Source organism: Gopherus evgoodei, chromosome 4, assembly GCF_007399415.2.
Source record: "Gopherus evgoodei ecotype Sinaloan lineage chromosome 4, rGopEvg1_v1.p, whole genome shotgun sequence".
NCBI classification, from domain to species: Eukaryota; Metazoa; Chordata; order Testudines; family Testudinidae; genus Gopherus; species Gopherus evgoodei.
Window position 1 is genome coordinate 18,082,395 of NC_044325.1, and position 19,232 is coordinate 18,101,626.

Below are 19,232 nucleotides of genomic sequence, written 5' to 3' on the forward strand. Positions count from 1 at the left end.
TGACCAGGATGGTCGCATCTGTGGGTGGCCGTGAGAGACAGCTCATGGTGGTAGTCCTCCGGCTGTGGCAGGCCATTATTCAGGATCTCCCATTTGAGGGGGCGGGGTTCTTCGAGCTCACGGACTCAAGACTCCATGGCCTGAAAGACTCCCAGAAACCAAGGAAGCCAGAAGGAGCCATTTTGAGGGTGCCCCCAAGGACTATGCTCCAGTCAATCTACTAGATCCATCCTTCTCCTTCCTCAACCACCTCCACCCTTTCCAGTCAGCCTGGTCCTGTATCACTTGGACACGATTTCTTCAGGCTATACCCTGCAGTCTGTAGCCGGCTCTCCCTCCCACCCCTTTTCTCAGTCCCTCTTCAGGGACCCTTCTCATGAGTAATTGCTGGTCCAGGAGGTTGAAAACCTCCTGTCGGGGGACAGTGGAGGAGGTCCCTCGGGACATGTTTGGGAAAGGATTATACTCCTGTTATTTCCTAATCCCAAAAGCAAAGGGAGGCCTCAGACCCATTTTGCACCTGCTTTGTCCCAACAAGTCTCTCAAGAAGTTGAAATTTTGCATGGTCTCCCTGGCCTCCATCATTCCCTCCCTGGATCTGGAAGACTGGTACACCACCCTTGATTTAAAGGACGCACACTTCCATATTTACATTTTCCCAGGGCACTGGTGCTTTCTCCATTTCATGTTGGGCTAGCACCATTTCCAGTTCACGGTGATGCCCTCTGGTTTCTCATCAGCCCCAGGAGTGTTCAAAGTGTATAGTGTCAGTGGCCACTTACCTGCGACATTGGGGAGTCCGAATTTACCTGTACCTCGACAACTGGTTGATAAAAGATCGGTCCCAAGATCTGATGCGGAGGCATCTCGATCTTGTCTGCTTCGCCTTTCGTGACTGCGGCTGGTAATAAACGAGAAAAAAATCAACCTTAACCCCAGTGCAGTGCAAAGAATTTATCGGGCCAGTCCTCGACTCCACTCAGGCTAGGGCCTTACTCCCCGAGACTTGGTTCCAAGCCATGGTGGACCTCATCTCGTGTGTGTGAGCCCATCCTCTCACCACCGCCTGTACGTACCTGAGATTGTTGGGACACATGGCGGCCTGCACTTACATGGTCCGGCACACAGAACTCTGCCTCAGACCCTTACAGGTGTGGCTGGCATCAGTCTATGTCCTCAACTGGCACAGCATGGACCGGGTGGTGAGGTTCCGCACAGCATACTGTTATCACACGCCTAGTGGCAAGATCTTGCATCGGTGTTGGAAAGAGTCCCCTTTGTGGCCCCAGTCTTGTCAGTGACTCTTGTATCTGACACTTTTTGGACCTGGGATGGGGAGCCCAATTTGGCAGTCTCAGTATGCAGAGTTGTTGGTCCAGTCACGATAGGTCCCTACACATTGTCAGATAGCTCAGGGTGGTTTGCCTGTCCTGCCAGGCCTTCCTTCCTCATTTATAGGGAATGTTGGTGCAGGTCCTGATGGATAACACGGTGACTGTCTTCTATATCAACAGGCAGGGCAGTGCCAGGAAGCCCTCTGGCTGTGGGACTTGTGTCTGCAGCACGATATTCATCTCATAGCTACTCACCTTCCAGGGGCCAAGAATGCCTTGGCAGATCGCCTCAGCAGGACCTTGTCATCTTGTCACAAATGGTCCCTCCATCCGGAGATGCTCAGTTACATCTTCCACAAGTAGGGGGCTCCCCAGGTGGACCTGTTCGCGTCCAGGCAGAACAGGAAATGCCACTTTTTCTGTTCAATGGAGGATATGGACAGAGGAACCCGATCGTACACCTTTCTGCTTCTGTGGTCGGGGGCTCTGATGTATGCCTTCCATCCGGTGCTGTTAATCTCCAGGTTCCTGATGATCAAGCAGGACAGGGCATGAGTGATCCTTATAGCTATGTCTTGGCCACATCAGCACTGGTTCAGCACACTGCTGGACCTCTCAGTGGCTATTCCGTTACAGCTAGCACTCCAGCTGGACTTGCTGTCCCAAAACCATGGCAGTCTTCTGCATCTGAAACTGCAGGTGCTGCACCTGACGGCTTGGCTGCTGCATGGTTGAATGAGCAGGAGCAGCAGTGTTTGGCTGATGTCCAACAAGTACTGTTGGGCAGTAGAAAGCCCTCCACAAGAGCAATCTACCTGACCAAATGGAAGCAGTTTATCTGAGGTCCAGCAGACTAAGACCTTCAACCTGAACAAACCTTGCTGCAATTAATCCTGGACTACCTTCTGCATCTCAAACCCCAAGGCCTGTCCCTTTCATCTATCAAGGTCCACTTGGGGACTGTCTTGGCCTTCCATCTGCCGCTCACGAGTAGGTCAGTTCTCGCCCAAGACATGATGGCCAGGTTCCTCAAGGGCCTCGAGTACCTCTACCTGCGCGTCAAGGACCCCATACCTCTATGGGACCTGAATCTGTCGGTGTTGCAGCTCATGGGACCACCCTTCGAGCCTCTGGCTTCCTGCTCTCTCCTTCTCCTGTCTTGGAAAGTTGCATTCCTGGTTGCAATAACATCTGTCTGCCGGGTCTCGGAGATTAGGGCACTCACCTCAGAACTGCCCTATTCGGTCTTTTACAAGGACAAGGTCCAGCTGAGACTACACCTGACTTTCCTGCTTAAAGTGGTCTCTCAGTTTCATACGAACCAGGACATTTTCTTACCTGTCTTTTTTTTTCCAAAGTCACATAAGTCAGAGGAGGAGTGTAAGCTGCATTCCCTAGAGGTCAGGAGGGTGCTAGCTTTCTACATCAAAAGGACTAAGCCATTCTGCAAGTTGACGCAATTGTTCATCACGGTGGCAGACAGAATGCAAGGTCTACACAAAGAATTTTGTCGTGGATCACTGCCTGCATTTGCTACTGCTATGATCAGGCGAAGGTGCAACCCCTTGCGATTGTAACTGTCCACTCGACCAGGGCACAGGCCTTTTGGTCAGCTTTTCTGGCCCAAGTGCCTATCCATGACATCTGCAGAGTGGTCACCTGGTCATCCCTCCATAAGTTCATGTCCCACTATGTGCATACCCAGCAGGTGCGGGACGATGCTGGCTTCACTAGGGCACTACTACAAACCTTCAGATTGTGAACTCCGAGCCTGCCTCCAACTGCTCATGTTGATTCTATTCTAGGTGACTCTCAGGCAATTATTCAAAGAAGAAAAAATAGTTACCTGTCTTTCCTAATGTTGTTCTTTGAGATGTGTTGCTCATGTCCATTCCATTACTCACCCTCCTACCCCTCTGTCAGAGAAGGAACTGAGAGTGTAGGGTCAGTGGCGTCTAATATACTGACACATGAACATGGCATTCAGAGGGGCGCCGCAGCTAACCCTATGGATACCACTAAGGCAAAAATCTCTGACAACTGTGCACGTGGGCGAGCACACATCTAGAATGGAATCAACATGAGCAACACATCTTGAAGAACAGCAGTTATGAAAAGGTAGGTAACCGTTTTTTCCCACGTTGGAGGCATACTGTTGTAATGGAGCTGGGTACCTTTGTATAATGAATAGGAAAATGTATCTTTGTTTACTTGAAAGGAAATGTTCTTTGATTAATAAGGTCATGTATCTGGCCCACTCTGAAGACAATTAATTTCCATCTCTGTTTTAGATGATCTGACATCCAAAGATTTGGGTTTATTTCATCAGGGGAAATTATCTCCATGCCCTGCAGTAACAGAAATCATTGTGCTTTTTCTTCAAAGTATAATTAATGGAATATGTAATTTTAGGAAAATAGAATGGAAGTTGGACTTCCCAACTGGAGGGAATTTCATTGGGTGGGGCATTCCCTTGCTGTCAGTGACTGATAGATCTTGTTCTACCATCAATCTGAAATCAGGCTGAAGTACTGTACCTATTGTAATGGATCTGTGGACCTTACTACTCAAAGAAAGGAAATTTTCACATAACCTGATAATTTTTCCTTTTTTGTATGTATCAGTCATACAGAATACTCATAATAGTTGGAGATTGTCTAGCATTTATAGATGTTAAGGTTTGTTGAAATAGTTAAAATTTCATAAAATCATATGTGTTTAACAAATGGAGCCATCTAGCCTGTCTTCCTACCAATAGCGAATTATTCCACATTGCAAGTTTTTTTCAGGTGGTATTATGTTAAGATTCAGATGTCCCAAGCAATGGGGGTTTCCACCACTTTCCTTGGGAGATTATTATGCTGTCCAGTAAGTTTTATTGTAAAGGAAGGTTTTCCTAATACAGTGCTTGCATATTCCTTTAATTTTACATCATCAGTCCCTAGTCATACTCATATTTATATTTTCTTATAGCTTGTTTCATTATCCTCTAAAAATTCAGATTTTTTTCTCTTTTTCTTAATGTTCCATATTTTACTGAGGTAAAAAGTTAAACGTATAGGGCCTAATTCAGGGGTGGGCAAACTTTTTGGCCCGAGGGCCACATCTAGGTATGGAAATTGTATGGTAGGCCATGAGTGCTTACAAAATTTGCCGTTGGGGCGTGGAAAGGGGTGAGAGCTCTGACTGGGAGTGCGGCTCTGGGAGTGGGGCCAGAAATTAAGAGTTCAGGGTGCAGGAGGGGGCTCTGGGTTGCAGCAGGGGGGTTGAGGTCCAGGGGTGGGTTGAGGGCTCCGGCTGGGGGTACAGGCTCTGGGGTGGGGCTGGGGATGAGGGGTTGGGAGTGCAGAAGGGTGCACTGGGCTGGGACCAAGGGGTTTGGAGGGCAGGAGGGGGATCAGAGCTGGGGTTGAGGTGTAGGCTCCCGGCGGTACTTACCACAAGCAGCTCTCAGAAGCAGCGGCATGTCCCCTATCTGGTTCCTATGTGGAGGCGCAGCCAGGCAACTCTGCATGCTGCCCCGTCCTCAGTCGACACCCCTGCAGCTCCCATTGATCATGGTTCCCGGCCAGAAGGAGCTGCGGGGCCAGCACTTGGGGAGGGGCAGTGTGCGAAGCCCCCTGGCTGCCGCTACCCATAGGAGCTGGAGGAGGGACATGCCGCTGCTTCTGGGAGCTGTGTGGAGCCACAGCACGTACGGAGTGGGGCAAGCCCCCAGTTGGAGCGCCAGAGCGGGGCAAGTCCCAGACCCCACTCCCTGGTGGCAGCTTGAGGATGATACTAAACTACTCAAGATAGTTAAGTCCAAAGCAGACTGTGAAGCGCTACAAAAAGCTCTCTCAAAACTGGGTGACTGGGCAACAGAATGGCAGATGAAATTCAGTGTTGATAAATGCAAAGTAATGCACATTGGAAAACATAATCCCAATGATACACATGAAATGATGGAGTCTAAATTTGCTGTTACCACTTGAGAGAGATCTTGGAGTCATTGTGGATAGTTCTCTGACAACATCAGAGGCAGTGGCAGTCAAAAAGACTAACAGTGTTGAGAATTATTAAGAAAGGGATAGATAATAAGACAGAAAATACCATGGATTTATATAAAGGCAATATCATATGCCCACATCTTAAACACTGCATGCAGATTTGGTTGCCCCATCTCAGAAAAGATATTGGAGTTGGAAAAGGTTCAGAAAAGGGCAACCAGAATGATTAGGGGTATAGAACAGCTTCTGTATGAGGAGAGATGAATAAGATTGGGGCTTTTCATCTTGGAAAACAGACTACTACGAGGGTATAGCATAGAGGTCTATAGAATCATGACTGGTGTGGAGAAAGTAAATAAGGAAGTGTTATTTACTCCTTCTCATAACACAAGAACTTGGGGTCACCAAATGAAATTAATAGGCAACAGGTTTAAAACAAACGAAGTATTTCTTCACACAACACACAGTCAGCCTGTGGAACTCTTTGCCAGAGGATGTTGTGAAGGCCAAGACTATAACAGTGTTCAAAAAAGAACTAGAAAAATCATGGAGGATAGGTCCATCAATGGCTATTAGCCAGGATGGGAAGGCTGGTGTCCCTAGCCTCTGTTTGCCAGAAGCTGGGAATGGGTGACTGATGTATCCCTTCATGATTACCTGTTCTGTTCATTCCCTCTGGGGCACCTGGCATTGGCCACTGTCGGAAGACAGGATACTGGGCTAGATGGACCTTTGGTCTGACCCAGTATGGTCGTTTTTATGTTCTTATGTTTGTTTTTCTGTTTTTTGTTAGCTAGATTAGGACTGTAAGGGAAGAATAAAGATATCCTCCCTCCCAGAGTAGATTCAAATGAATGGCAAGGATTAAATATATTTTCATATTCAGACAGACATTACCCATATAAATGTGCTAACACTATTTTCTGTCGGGCACACCAGCCATCTTGAAGTACATAGGTTTCATATTACATTTTAAGAAATCTTTACTTGGGCAGTCTGAAAATCTGAAGAAATTTTGGAATGGTAATTCTGCTGAAATATGTGACACTCTTTAAGTGCAAATTTTCATTTCAAAGCAGCAACAGATAGCATTCAAGACTGGTTTGATAAATAACATTGTTAGGATATAGATATTCAAGCCTGCCTGACCTGTGTATTCTTATCACTTAGCTAGTTATAGAGATATAAAAGAATCAAATCGTTGTCTATCTGTGTAAGGGCCTTCTCTCACTGAAACAGTCTGAGGCCCTATTTAGTCATATTGAAAAAAGGCAATCTGGGGCTGTTAGGAAGGTGATCTGATCTATCACCTCCAGAGAAAGGGAAGAGCCTAGAACATGTAAAAGGAAATTTAGTTTGATAGTTTTCTGTCTGGTAAGAACTCACTTATCAATAGACACAGCTGGAGAACCCTTGTGTCTGTATAGATGTACTTGTAAAACCCTTATGTCTATATAGATGTAATTGTGAAATCCTCGCTTCTGTATTGTTTTGTATGTTTATTTGCATAGTCTCTGGTTCTGTAATTGTTTCTGTCTGCTGTGTAATTAATTTTGCTGGGTGTAAACTAATTAAGGTGGTGGGATATAATTGGTTAGCTAATCATGTTACAATATGTTAGGATTGGTTACATAAATTTTAGTAGAATGATTGGTTAAGGTATAGCTGAAAATATTACTGTATAAATTAGGGACAAACAGGAAGTAAATTGGGATTTCAAAATAAGGAAAAAGGAACTTGGATTTAAGCTTGCTGGAAGTTCACCCCAATAAACATCGAATTGTTTGCACCTTTGGACTTCAGGTATTGTTGCTCTCTGTTCTTGCGAGAAGGACAGGGAAGGGTGAGAGTGAAGGAATAAGCTCTCTAACAAACATCACTGATTCACATCATTTTACTGCCAAGTCTTATTGCAATTTAGCCTGAATTTATTTTTAGTCTAAGACTAACAGTTAAAAGAACGGAAATTTAAATGTGGAGGCTGAAGCTCAGTCGTTAACTTTTTCTTTTGTCTACATGTAGTGAAATTCATATGTAACATCTGTAACTGCAATATCCAGTTGGAAGGTGATTTAATTAAGGACAGAGTTTAATTCTTTAATTAGGGCTTCAAGAAAAATTACCTGACACCATCTACCTTCAGGACCAAGTTTTGTGGCACCAGCCCTCTTCTGTGTGAAGGAATAAAACAGCTGGGCACTGCTGTCAATCATCTTTTATATATAAAATGTTTTAAATCTGTATTAAACTTTAGACACCTTACTTTTGTGTTAGCTCCTTTTTCCTTCCTGGCTTCCCTTCACTTTTTTTTTCCTTTCCATTGTAGATAATGTTTATCTCTTCTTGTGCAGTTTTCAGTAACTGTCTTTTCTTCTTCTCAACAATTTATCCCCCCCCCCCATCATGTTTTCTGCCTCTTCACTCACCTTATCTTAGAATCATAGAAATGTAGGTCTGGAAGGAGCCTTTCAGTCATTATGTTTAGCCCCCTGCACTGAAGCAGGACCAGTTAAACCTAGACCCATCCCTAACAGGTGTTTGTCTAACTTGTTCGTAAGAACTTTCAGTGATTGGGATTCCACAACCTCTTTTGGAAGCCTATTTCAGAGCTTTACTATCATTAGAAAACTTTTCCTAATATCTAATGTAGATCACTCTTGCTGCAGATTAAGCCCACTACTACTTGTCCTATCTTCAGTGGACATGGAGAATAACATCCTCATTATAACAGCCCTTAACATATTTGAAGACTATCAGATTCCCCCTCAGTTTTCTTTTCTTAAGACTTAAACATGCTCACTTTTTAAACCTTTCCTAGTAGGTCAGATTTTCTAAAGGTTTTATTATTTTTGTTGCTTTTCTCTGGACTCCCTCCAGTTAGTCCACATCTTTCTTAAAGTGTGGCACCCAGAACTGGATACAGTATTCCAGCTCAACCCTCACCGTGCTGAGTAGAGTGGGACCATTACCTCCTGTGCCTTACGTATGACACTCCTGTTAACATACCACAGAATATTAACCTTTTTTTGCAAGTGCATCACATTGACTCTCATTCAAAAAGAATTAGATCAGTTCGCGGAGGATAGACATATCAGTGGATATTAACCAAGATGGTCAGGGATGCAACCCTATGCCCTGGGCATCCCTACACCTCTGACTGCCAGAAGCTGGGGCTGGATGATGGGATGGATCACTTGATAATTACCTCATTTTGTTCATTCACAGAAGTATCTGGCACTTGCCACTGTCAGAAGACAGGTTACTGGGCTAGACGCCCTGTTCTGTTCACTCTCTCTGAAGCACTGTCCACTGTCAGAGACAAGATACTGGACCATTGGTCTGATCCAGGATGGCCATTCTTATGTGCCAGGGTGTTTTTCCCTGGATCCTGCTTAGAGGCTTCTTCATCTTTCATATCAGCCTCCATCTAGTAAGTATCTGATAAATCTGAAGACTCATGGTTTCTGTGAGCTTGATTGGAGGGGTAGCTGTTACTCTTTTCCCTCTAGGCTCATGGCTGCTGAGATACGGCATGTATGTCTATCTCTGTCTCAGCTATATAGCTGCTGCAATGGGGCATGTTTTTGTTGCTCTATCCCTTCTCCAGCATCAGTTTGTAGTTCCTCTTTGTATAACTCCAATGCCTGGCTCCTCTGCTACTGTTCCTGGTTTCCCAAGCTGCTGCAGAATGTAATTAACAGGATTCTTTTCAGTATCACTGATGCCCACAGGATTCTGAAGAACACTAAAAGCTGACAAGGCTCTTGTTTGTTTTCACTCTGCCGCAGTTTAGAAAACCTCTTACCATCTACAGAGTCACTGGATCTGACTGCTAGCAGACAGACCCCACTGCATCAATTTGTACTCGGTTTATATTGAAAAGTTTTACATAACAGAGAAACGTAGCTTTTAGTGTTTATTATGAAACAGAAGTTCAAATTCTGCAGAAGTTGATGGCACTTGCTGGGAAAATTATCTATGGGCAGTGAGCTGTAACTTTGAATTTTCTTCAGTTTTCTGATTTATGAAATTTATTTTTTGTTAACTGCAGTGTGGTTTATAACTTCTGTAGAGCAAGTTCTGACATTTTTGGTATGGCTGAAAAATATCTTTAAAATCACGGGAAAAAGGAATCCTTTCTAAAACGGTGAGATCACTAGTCATAAGCAAATCTCCTCTGACTAATACAATCTAGAAGTGACGTAGATGGGTGATGGAGTAAGTGTGCAGATCGGCTGTAATGTGCCATCTGTTGTGGGAAGGGTAACAACTGACTTATAAATGGTAGACATGCATTGTAGAAATCACTCAGAATAATTATGCCATTTAAAAATGTGAATATAAATGTGATTTGATGTAAAAACACTGTCCAAACAAAACAGAGAGATTAAAACCGAGCATAAATATCCTTTGATAGGAGTGAAGAACAATGCATTGTTAAAGATCAATAGCTCTGTCTTGAAGTGCTTGGAGTGATTTTTTCTTTCTAATCCTTTAATGCCAGATAGCTGAGGAATACCTTTCATTAAAGATAAATGTGTTTTCACACTTCTCACGAGCAAGACAGCCTTTCAGCTGTTTAAGGATTAAACACGTATTAATTTTATCTCAGAAGTAGAATCTTCTTGTGTGAAAAAATAACAGACAACACAACTTCTTTAAAAATGTGCTTTCAGAATTAATCTTGAACAACCTAAATTAGTTTGAATTATAGAGCAATCAATCAACATTTTACAGTTGAATTTACAAATTCTGATTAACACAGCTTAATTTGAGTAAACAGCATCAGCAGAGCGTCAAGTCATAGAAGTAGCAGGGATTTCCCCACCAAGGGTTGGGAGATGCAGCAGTGAAGCAGGAAGAGGTCCCAGGGATGGGTCTCACTCTCTCCCCCTTTGCAGCTCTTAGATGTCAGTGTTAGGCTGCTTTTTACCGTTTGAACTCTGGATGTTCTTTTCCATCTACTTCTTGATTGTATCATCCAACCTCCTCCCTCTTTTCCTCACAGTCCACACACTGTGCACCACTCCATCTTTTCCTTTCTCTCTTTCTCCTTCAGTGTCCTCTTTCTCTCCCTTTATTTTTTCTACACCACTGTCAAAATAAATTAATGAATATTTAAAAAAAAATGGAGCTAACGAGTTCTGTTAAATCTCAATGTGACCAAAATCAAACTGCTTTTCTACCCTCACCATCAACCACCTTCCTCCCCAGCACTCAAATTCATATCCTGGGAGTTGTCTTTGACTCCTCCCCGTTCCTTGCCCCACATACCAAGGCAGTGTCTTAAGTCCTTCCATTTCTCTGCATCATTTCTACAGTCTGTCCTTTTACTTCAAATGCTGAAAATTCTTGTACCAGGTCCTCCTCTCATCATCTGCTGTAATTACTCCTCTTAAGGCCTTCTGGACATCCATATTTTCTACCTCCAGTCCATAGAAAATGATGCCAGTAGCATAGAATATCAAGGTTGGAAGAGACCTCAGGAAGTCCTCTAGTCCAACCCCCTGCTCAAAGCAGGACCACTCCCCAGACAGATTTTTACCCCAGTTCCCTAAATGGCCCCCTCAGGGATTGAACTCAGAACCATGGATTTATCAGGCCAATGCTCAAACCACTGAGCATCTTTGCCTGTCATTCAGAACATCTCCACCCCCTCTTTGAATCCACTAGCTCCTGTTTCAACTTCGCATCAAGCTCAGATTTTTTGTAACCGCCTTCATAGGCCTGCTTATGGGGTTTAAATTGTGTATTTACCAGTCCTGCGAAGAATTGAGTACGTTGTCCTTATAAAATCGTAACCCACTCCACTAGAGCTGTAGCAGCATCTTTGGGTAAGGAGAACCACCAGGGGGTGTCTGCATATTTTTATAAAGCACTATAGCCAGTTTATGCCTTTACTCAGTCTTCAGGCAGCGAGTCCTCAAGGAGGAAGTGTATTTATCCTTCTTTCTCCAACCAATTATTTACTGTGGTATTAAGAACTGAGTTTAGTTTACTGTTGAAGGTCTAGAAAGTATTTATTTTGGCTTCATTGGATGTCTTTTCGAGTCTTCCCCTCCATATATATTTATCCACTGACGAATTGCTACTCATACTTCATTTGTTTGTGCTTGTGGCAATGAGGGCATGGAATAGACAATTTGTTACCAGCAGATTCTTTTCTTATGCCCTAGTTAGGTGGTTACAGGCACCTGCCTTTCAGTAGTGAAAAGTTAGAATTGCTATAGTATTAGTAACAAATCAAGTTCAGAGTTACATGTTACAGCCCTGGAAGTTATCAGACTGGTGAGGTAGACAGAATGGAATGGAAGATAGGCAAAACACGTTAGTCTGCACTGGCGTATTACGGCAACAACAAGATTTAGTAGTTAAGGTTTGTTCTTGATAGTTATCTTTAAGTGAAGATGCTTCAGTCTTGGCATATAGGAAGGAGCTAAAAAAATACAAGATGCTTTGTGTTCCCTTATAAGAATCTAGAAGTCTAATTGCTGACTGTTACGCCCCATCTTAACTGAAACTAAAGTTTAAAATGGGCACAACCCGTACAGAAAGCGAGGGAAAGAACTGCATTGATCAATGTGATTGTCGTGATTAAAGACCTGTGTAGAGAATGGGCCCAATTTCGGTGTGGTTTTAATTTATTTTCCTACCATTAAAGCTGTTGGATTTGGCAGTTAGCATTTTGAGAAGTACTGTCCAAAGAAGTGGCATTAAAGGGCAGGGGTGAACTAACTTATTGCATAAGTTGGCAGAGTCCTTGCATGTAAATAGCGAGGCCAAGAAAACATCAAGCCACCTCTTTGAAATGAAGAGCAAGTTAGATGGAGAGTCTGAATTTTTTTTACTTGCTTGGTGGTAACTGTGAACTTCATGCTGTTGATAAATCAACCAGAAACAATCATGTTCCCAAACTGCTTTAAATTATATCAGCCTCATATGATGTTTACCAGGGAAATGGAATTTACTAATTTTGTGGGTATATGGTGTTTTGTTTTTCATTGAAGATGACTTATCTCTTGTTGTCTATAATGAAATAGGAAACTGATTGCAAAATGTTAATACATGTTTGAGGGCTTGATTACAATGTAAACAGATGAACACTTCTACCTCCAGTGCTATAGGTGGGGGCAAGGGCATCTCTAGCATAAAGAGTTGTAGCAACTCTCCAGGATTCTCCTCCTTGTTCTAGGTTTTCTACATTGAGTGAAATCGGTCCTTTTGATGGTGGATTGCAGTACTGCAATATTCTTGCTCTAGCATTTTACTTTCCTGTGTTGTGGACTAACAACAAAATGTGCAAAAGCAATCTGAAGAAATGCTAGCACGTAGAATTAAATCTTCCACTAGACCCACAAAGATTATTGAATAGAATGCTCAGTGAAAGATCACCTTTCCCAAATGGGTTGTCTTTCCAGATCAGTGTCTTGCACACTCCAAACACTCTTATACAGTTGCTGCATTTCCTTATCTAACAATATTAATATTAATATTATTGGGTCTCCAATATATTTTTATTTCTTAATTGCCCCAGTATCAACCTGGGCATGGAGCTCCATAGAGGCATTGCACTCAGCTCCTGGAGAAGAGGAGCACCTAAATAATTGTCTCTTGGGACTACTTCAGGCATCGGTGTTTTTCAGAGAGAGTCATATGCAATTCTTAGACACAAGCAAGCTTGTTGATATGATGGGCTTGTAGAATGGGAGGCGTTTAAAGCAGATCCCTGAATAAAAGGGCAAGATGGAAAGAAGGAGGAATGAGAAGTCTCCGGTAGAAATAGAGGATGTTTTGTTGGAAGGGTGCAGGCTATGGAGAAACTACAATGGAGGGGAAGAGAGGAGATGTAAGCCAGCAGATTAATTTTGGGAGAAGACTATATTTGAAATTTTTTTGGCTACCAAGAACCTGAAATTCTTGGAAAAACTCCCATTAATTTCAGTGGGCTTTGGATCAGCCCCAAATAGCTTATTTAATAGATCTCTGAAAAAACTTTGAAGATGAAACCTGTCCTCCCTTCCCTTCAAAACTTCTATCTCCCTTGTTTGAAAGTTGTGTGCATGATATCTTGCTTCCTGTCTAATACACAAATGGGATGAGGCAAAATTGCCCAGAACAGCTATGGGTTGATGAGTGCACATAACTCCTATTTGTGCAGAGGTGAGGTTGACCTAGTTCTGTGGTTCTCTATGTTGTGTGCAACTTTCTGCCTGGGGTGAGTTACACTGAACCTTTAGATTTCTGGGAGTGTCTTTACAGGAACCAAGTCAGAATTTTTTTGTTGACTTGAAGGTTTTTCAGATACTATGCACGTCCCTTAACGTATTGTTAGTGGTGCTTATGTAGGAAGGGCCTGATTAGTAGGTGCCACAAAGTAAAGAATTACAGATGTTATTTTTGTGACAATTATGATGTTGTCACTGTTCTGTTGCCTTAACTGAAAAACTCTGGATAAGCCACATGGAAAATTTTATACTTACTTCATCAAATATGCTTACAAATTTATAACATTTCTGTGAAATTAACAGATTCATGTTTCCTGTAAGAACACGTAATGGAAACATCTCTCTGGTGTATTGAACTAAAGTGTTGTTTTTTTGTGTGTGTTACTGCCTGACCCATTGATTACGTTAGTGAAACCAATACTTTTCATCATGACTTCTCCCATCTTTTCCACCAAGCCAGCTTCACGTTCCCTTCTTGGCATGGTTCCCCATAGCTAGAGTTTTGAGAGAGGGCTGGACCTTGCTTTCCATATCTGTCTTAGCAGCTGTATCACTTCCTATCATGACTCATCTAAAGTACCTTCACCTTAGAAGACATGTACATTTGTTTTCCTGAATCAACATAGTCTGGCAGCTAAACCTTAAATGAAGCCTCTTCTCTGAATATGTTCAGAGGAAGAAAGTTCTGACAACCATGAATAAGCTTTGAGATAAGCCCCATAAGCTCCTTTCCTTGTGGTTGTGGTATGTTGTTAAGGGAACCACATACTTTATCAGTTTTGGGTGAATTGCCACAAAATGTATAATTTGTTCTCAATTAAAGTGGTGTTTGGAAAAGTGTTTAGCACACTTTGGATGCTATCTCATCCAAACGAAGAAGGATGGCTCTCAGTTTTTGATGTTTACTAGTGTGGTTGCCTCAGTTCTGCCCAAATTGAAATCTAGGCCCTGATATTTTTTCTTTCCTCCAGAGGTGCTGAGCACCAAGACTCTGGTTGACTTCAGTGGGATGCTGGGTCCCCTCTGAAAATCAGTCTAACTGTCTCAAATTGAGTGCCCAAAAATAGTGGGCACATTTGAAAATGTAAGACATAATCTCCGTGGAGCTACAAGATTTAAGAAATTGTTTTGTGTTGAAAATAACTTACTGTATTATATGCCGCTTTAGTCTTTCTGTGTTTTATTCAAAGACATTCTTCTGCAACAAAATGCCAAGTAATTTGAATTCCTAAGCAAAGGTTTTCTTAAGTTTGGTCCTTTGTTAAAAAGTGAATTAATTACAAAATTGTTTTAAGAGTTTTTTTCTCTCTCTTTTCTTAGGGAAACGTCAAATTAATCACTTGGGAAACCAGTTGCAACTCAACCAGCATTGTCTTGATACTGCCTTTAACTTTTTCAAGATGGCGGTGAGCAAGCACTTAACCCGTGGGAGAAAGATGACTCATGTAATTGCTGCATGTCTCTACTTGGTGTGTAGAACAGAAGGAACGCCTCGTATCCTTTCGCTTTTGAGCAAAACAAAGGTGGTTATTTTTTTGGATTGGTAGGTAAAACACTTCAGATATTCGAAAACTTGAAAAATCACTGTTCCTGTGATGCTGATAAAATTCCACTTTCAGAAAGTTAAACGTCCTGTTAGACTTAGGTTAGTTAAAAACCCCTAAACTTTGGGTCCCAATTTGATTCAGTACTATCACTTCAAAGCCAGCATTCATTAAAATGATGCAAGTGTTCTCTCAGCCTTTTTTGACATTTGAAAAAGTGATATTTTATAGTTGTGAAGTGAAACTACCTAATGATGATGCTAACATTTTTCTTGGTGGTGAAGTACAAAATATTGTTAATAGTATGGCTGTGATAAGCAAGAAAGCATGTTGTAGTGCTGAGTGCTGTAATTGTCTGTGTAACAAATTGTTGATGATTGCACTTGAAAACAAAACAAAAAATAGTCAAGTTTAAAACATCCATCTTGAAAGTGTTCCCATTTGTGATATGAAGTTGTGTGCAAAATACACTGCAGTGATTGACACTTCACAAATACCTACATTTATCTCTGTCTTTTCTTTAAATAAAGATAACTTCCTATGTGTTATCCACTATAAAACGCTAGGGTGAATAAGCCCCTATAGACAAACTCAGTCTTTTTACTTCAACATCGCAAGCTACTCTTTCCTCTTGTGGTTACCATGACATCTGGATCCTCAGAAGTGGCAGTGTGTGCGGCCATATGGCTCAATTATCCATGTGGTGTTTTTTTAATCTGTTATGTAAACATTCATTCGGTAACTAAAGTGATACTAAGAGTTCAACAGTACTGAAAAACTCTGCAGATCAGAACGGTCTGCTCTGAAAGAATGAGTTCAGGTTCTGGTGTATAAAATGTCTGCCTTTTGCCAAGCCATTAGCTTCTTTTGTTTCAAAAACAGCAACTTGCAGTTGAGAATAAAGTCTGGTACTGGTACATAAAATTAACTATTTCTCTCCTCTCTCCCCTCTGCCTTCCCCGTCCATATCTAACCTTTTGTTTTGAAACTTCAATATTTGAATGTTTGTAATGCACCTTGGAAAAGGCATAAATACATATATTGCTAATTCTGAGATTACGTCCGTGTAAGGGTAGTGTAGATTATTCTTGGTCTGTTATATTTGTGGTCCCAGTTTAGGTCAGGGGCACACTGTGTCTGGCACTGTATAAGTGCATAATAAGAGGCAGCCATGCCCCCAAAAGTTTTACTCTAGGAGGAACGAGAAGCTGATGAACGGAGCAGGAGAGGGCAATGTACTAACAAAGTAATGATATAAACTCGGGGGCGAAAAACGCACAGTCCCACACAGACAGGCAAAGTGTGATGCCTGAGGGATGAGCGGTACCATCAAAATGTGCAATATTTATATGCCTTTTTAGATTTATTTCCCTTGGACAGATTGTTGGTTTCAAATTGTATTTAATCTGTCCATTGTCATATTGCCAATTTTGTATAGTCATCACTGAAGAAGAGATTTATTCAGGATTAATTTGGAGGGGAAGGTTTTAGGGATTGGTTCAGGGAGGGCATTCTGCTGATAGGAGCGGCATGGAAGAAGGCACCCAGGCAAGATTTTCAAAAGTGATGGATCACTGGGTGCCTCAATTTTTGTCTGCCCAACTCCAGACACCTTAAAGAGGTATGTGGGTTTTTTTAAAGAAATTGGTGGACACCCATCTTGAAGTTGGGTACCCAAAATCACCTGAGTCATCATTGACTATCTTGGATGAAGACCGTGGACAAATGGGCAGATAAGGCTATTGTCGTTAGCGGTGCCTAGAGGGCAGGAGGTGAGAGGATAGAATGGATATATTGGAAGTAAAAAAGCTGCTAATGGTTCAGAAGGTAAGGTCGAGAAGCTTGAATTTCATATGTAGAAGTGGAGGGATTGTGGGAGGGCTAGATAGAATAGATGGGGAGCAAGTTACAATGTTTGAGATATGAGGGGGTGGCAAAGTTGCCACCTCAACACACCCCTGCCTGGCTGGCTGTGGTGCTGCAGCAACCTTTGCCTCAGTTTCCCTCACTGTCCTTTGGCCTACTCCGGCCACAGGAGTGTCCTGGCTTTCCAGACAGACCACTTTGCAGAGTTTTGTCCCATAGAGTCATTTACAGAAATGGATACTAACCAAACCTTCATTCCAGGTGGGTTCAGTGATCAGCCATCTCATCACAGGCATGCCTCTGCTACTGTATACTGTCTTCCTACCTAAGTAGAGGCTTCTGTGCCTCAATCAATCCCATAGACCAGGGCCTGGAATCCTCCTTCCCTTACTCAGGGGTACAGGCAGGCTATAGCGCCTCAGGGCACCTGGCTCCACTTAGGCTTGCAGCTAACCTGGGCAGTAGCCCGTTAGCTCTGTTGTACTGTCCTTCTCAGTCATCTTACATACTGCTTCCCAGAGAAGGGGAACTTTCTACCTTGTCTCCTCCCGGTCTCCTTTCCTCAGTTGGGTTCACTCACCTTTTTATGGAAACAAGCCCTGGGCTTTATTTCTAATTAGGCTTGCCCCATCTGCCAGATTTTGCAGGCGGGTTAATTGGCCTCATATTAACCCTTTCCCAACACTCCCTTCACAAGGGAGGTGGTGTCTTAGAAATATTAGAAGGAAGAAACAAAGATTTGAACAAAGCCTGGATGTGATGGTCATGGGAGTTGGAGTCTGGACCAAATTATGGGTTTGGTTGGCAAGGTGCATGTTGGTGTTGTCAGCAGTGACAGATTGAGAGTGGGGTCAGTTTGGGAGGAAAGGAAGAGTTCAGTTTTGGCCATGTTAGGTTTAAGTTGATGGAAAAGACGGTGTATCTCTCTTATGGTCTACTTATTAGCTTACATCTTCTATAATATACCTATCATCTCTGTACAAATATGTGATCAACCAGCCTATGGGATGATGTTTTAGGAAAATCCAGGCCAGATCTAATGGTACAATGTGAGTTATAGCTGACTAGATTCCAGTTCTTCCTTGGTATGCCACACATGTCGTTTTCCTTTATTATTTAGTTAGTTAATTAGAGTAACTTTTAGATTCATGTAGTATGATGCAGTTTTTAAGTAACAATTTGGCAAATAAATCTATAACACTTGAAATAATCCAAACGAAAACTATTCTGTGTAGCTCCTGGGTGAATTTATCAAAATGGGTAATATTTTATCCAAGATCACCTTGATTCATTGTTCCATTTTTCAGTGTTTGAATTTCTTTTCTCACTGGATATGCAAAGCTTCAATACAGTGATTATGGCCCTTTTAAAAATTTTTTTTAACATTATTCCTTCTCCATACTAATATTTGTAAAGGAAAAGTGGCTTGCTAGTTATTAGTTAAACCTGGGAACTGTACTTCAGCAGCATTCAGATGAACTGCTTGCAGGAACTTGTATTGTAATATCCCTCTAAAATGTTTTTACATTATTGCTGTGAGCTATAAAAACATAACATAACAAATAGACAAAAAGGCGGTAATGGTTTTAAAAGTTCCAAAGCAGCGAATTCTGGAAAAACTGGTTATCCTGCCATTAGAACCAAATCCTGAGGGGTGCTGAGCACAGCCAGCATCCACTGACTTTAATGGAAGTTGCCGGTGCTTGACAGTCTCAGAATTTAGACCTTAATTTGCTTCTTGGAACGGTAACAGACCTCACTTGTTTCTCTTTAATGTTTTGAAAAGCTTTTCCACCCCTACATATTGGGTTGAATGGAAACAAAGAGCTTTTTAACTGTTGCTAATGTTCCCAGGAGAGAGCTTTGGAAGAGTCAGACTTGGTTTTTGATTGACTTACTGGTTATACTGTGATCTGTACTTGGCCCAGAGGTCATTCAAAAGCAAAGAGGCTTGCATAGTATTTTCCAGGTGGAATATTAATTTGTTTTAATCAAGGGATATTTCATTTAATTGGTAATCCTTTTTGTTGTACATGAAAGCTTTTGCAAATGATGCAATGTTTTGTTTACTATTTCCATCCTCCTGTTTTTTGAATAACTTTTGTAGGGTGGATGATACATGAAGTGGGGGTGTTTTCTTTTTGTTTTATAATGTCTCTTCCAATTTTTAAAATTAAATTAGTTTTCTTGAGAAAAACGTGTTCTTTGTTACAGACAAATCCCAGTCTATTATAGAACAGTAAATATGGCCCACATTATCTCTTCCTGAAGCTT

At 42.1% G+C, this 19,232-nt stretch overlaps 1 protein-coding gene across 2 annotated transcripts in view; it reads left to right on the forward strand.

Moving 5' to 3' along the window:
- BRF1 (BRF1 RNA polymerase III transcription initiation factor subunit) overlaps positions 1 to 19,232 on the forward strand; it is a 257,449-nt gene that overhangs the window by 44,463 nt on the left and 193,754 nt on the right. For both annotated transcript variants that reach the window (XM_030558590.1, XM_030558591.1), the window contains exon 3: positions 14,869 to 15,042. In XM_030558590.1, the coding sequence (XP_030414450.1) occupies positions 14,869 to 15,042 (174 nt within the window). The remainder of the gene's footprint in view (positions 1 to 14,868; positions 15,043 to 19,232) is intronic.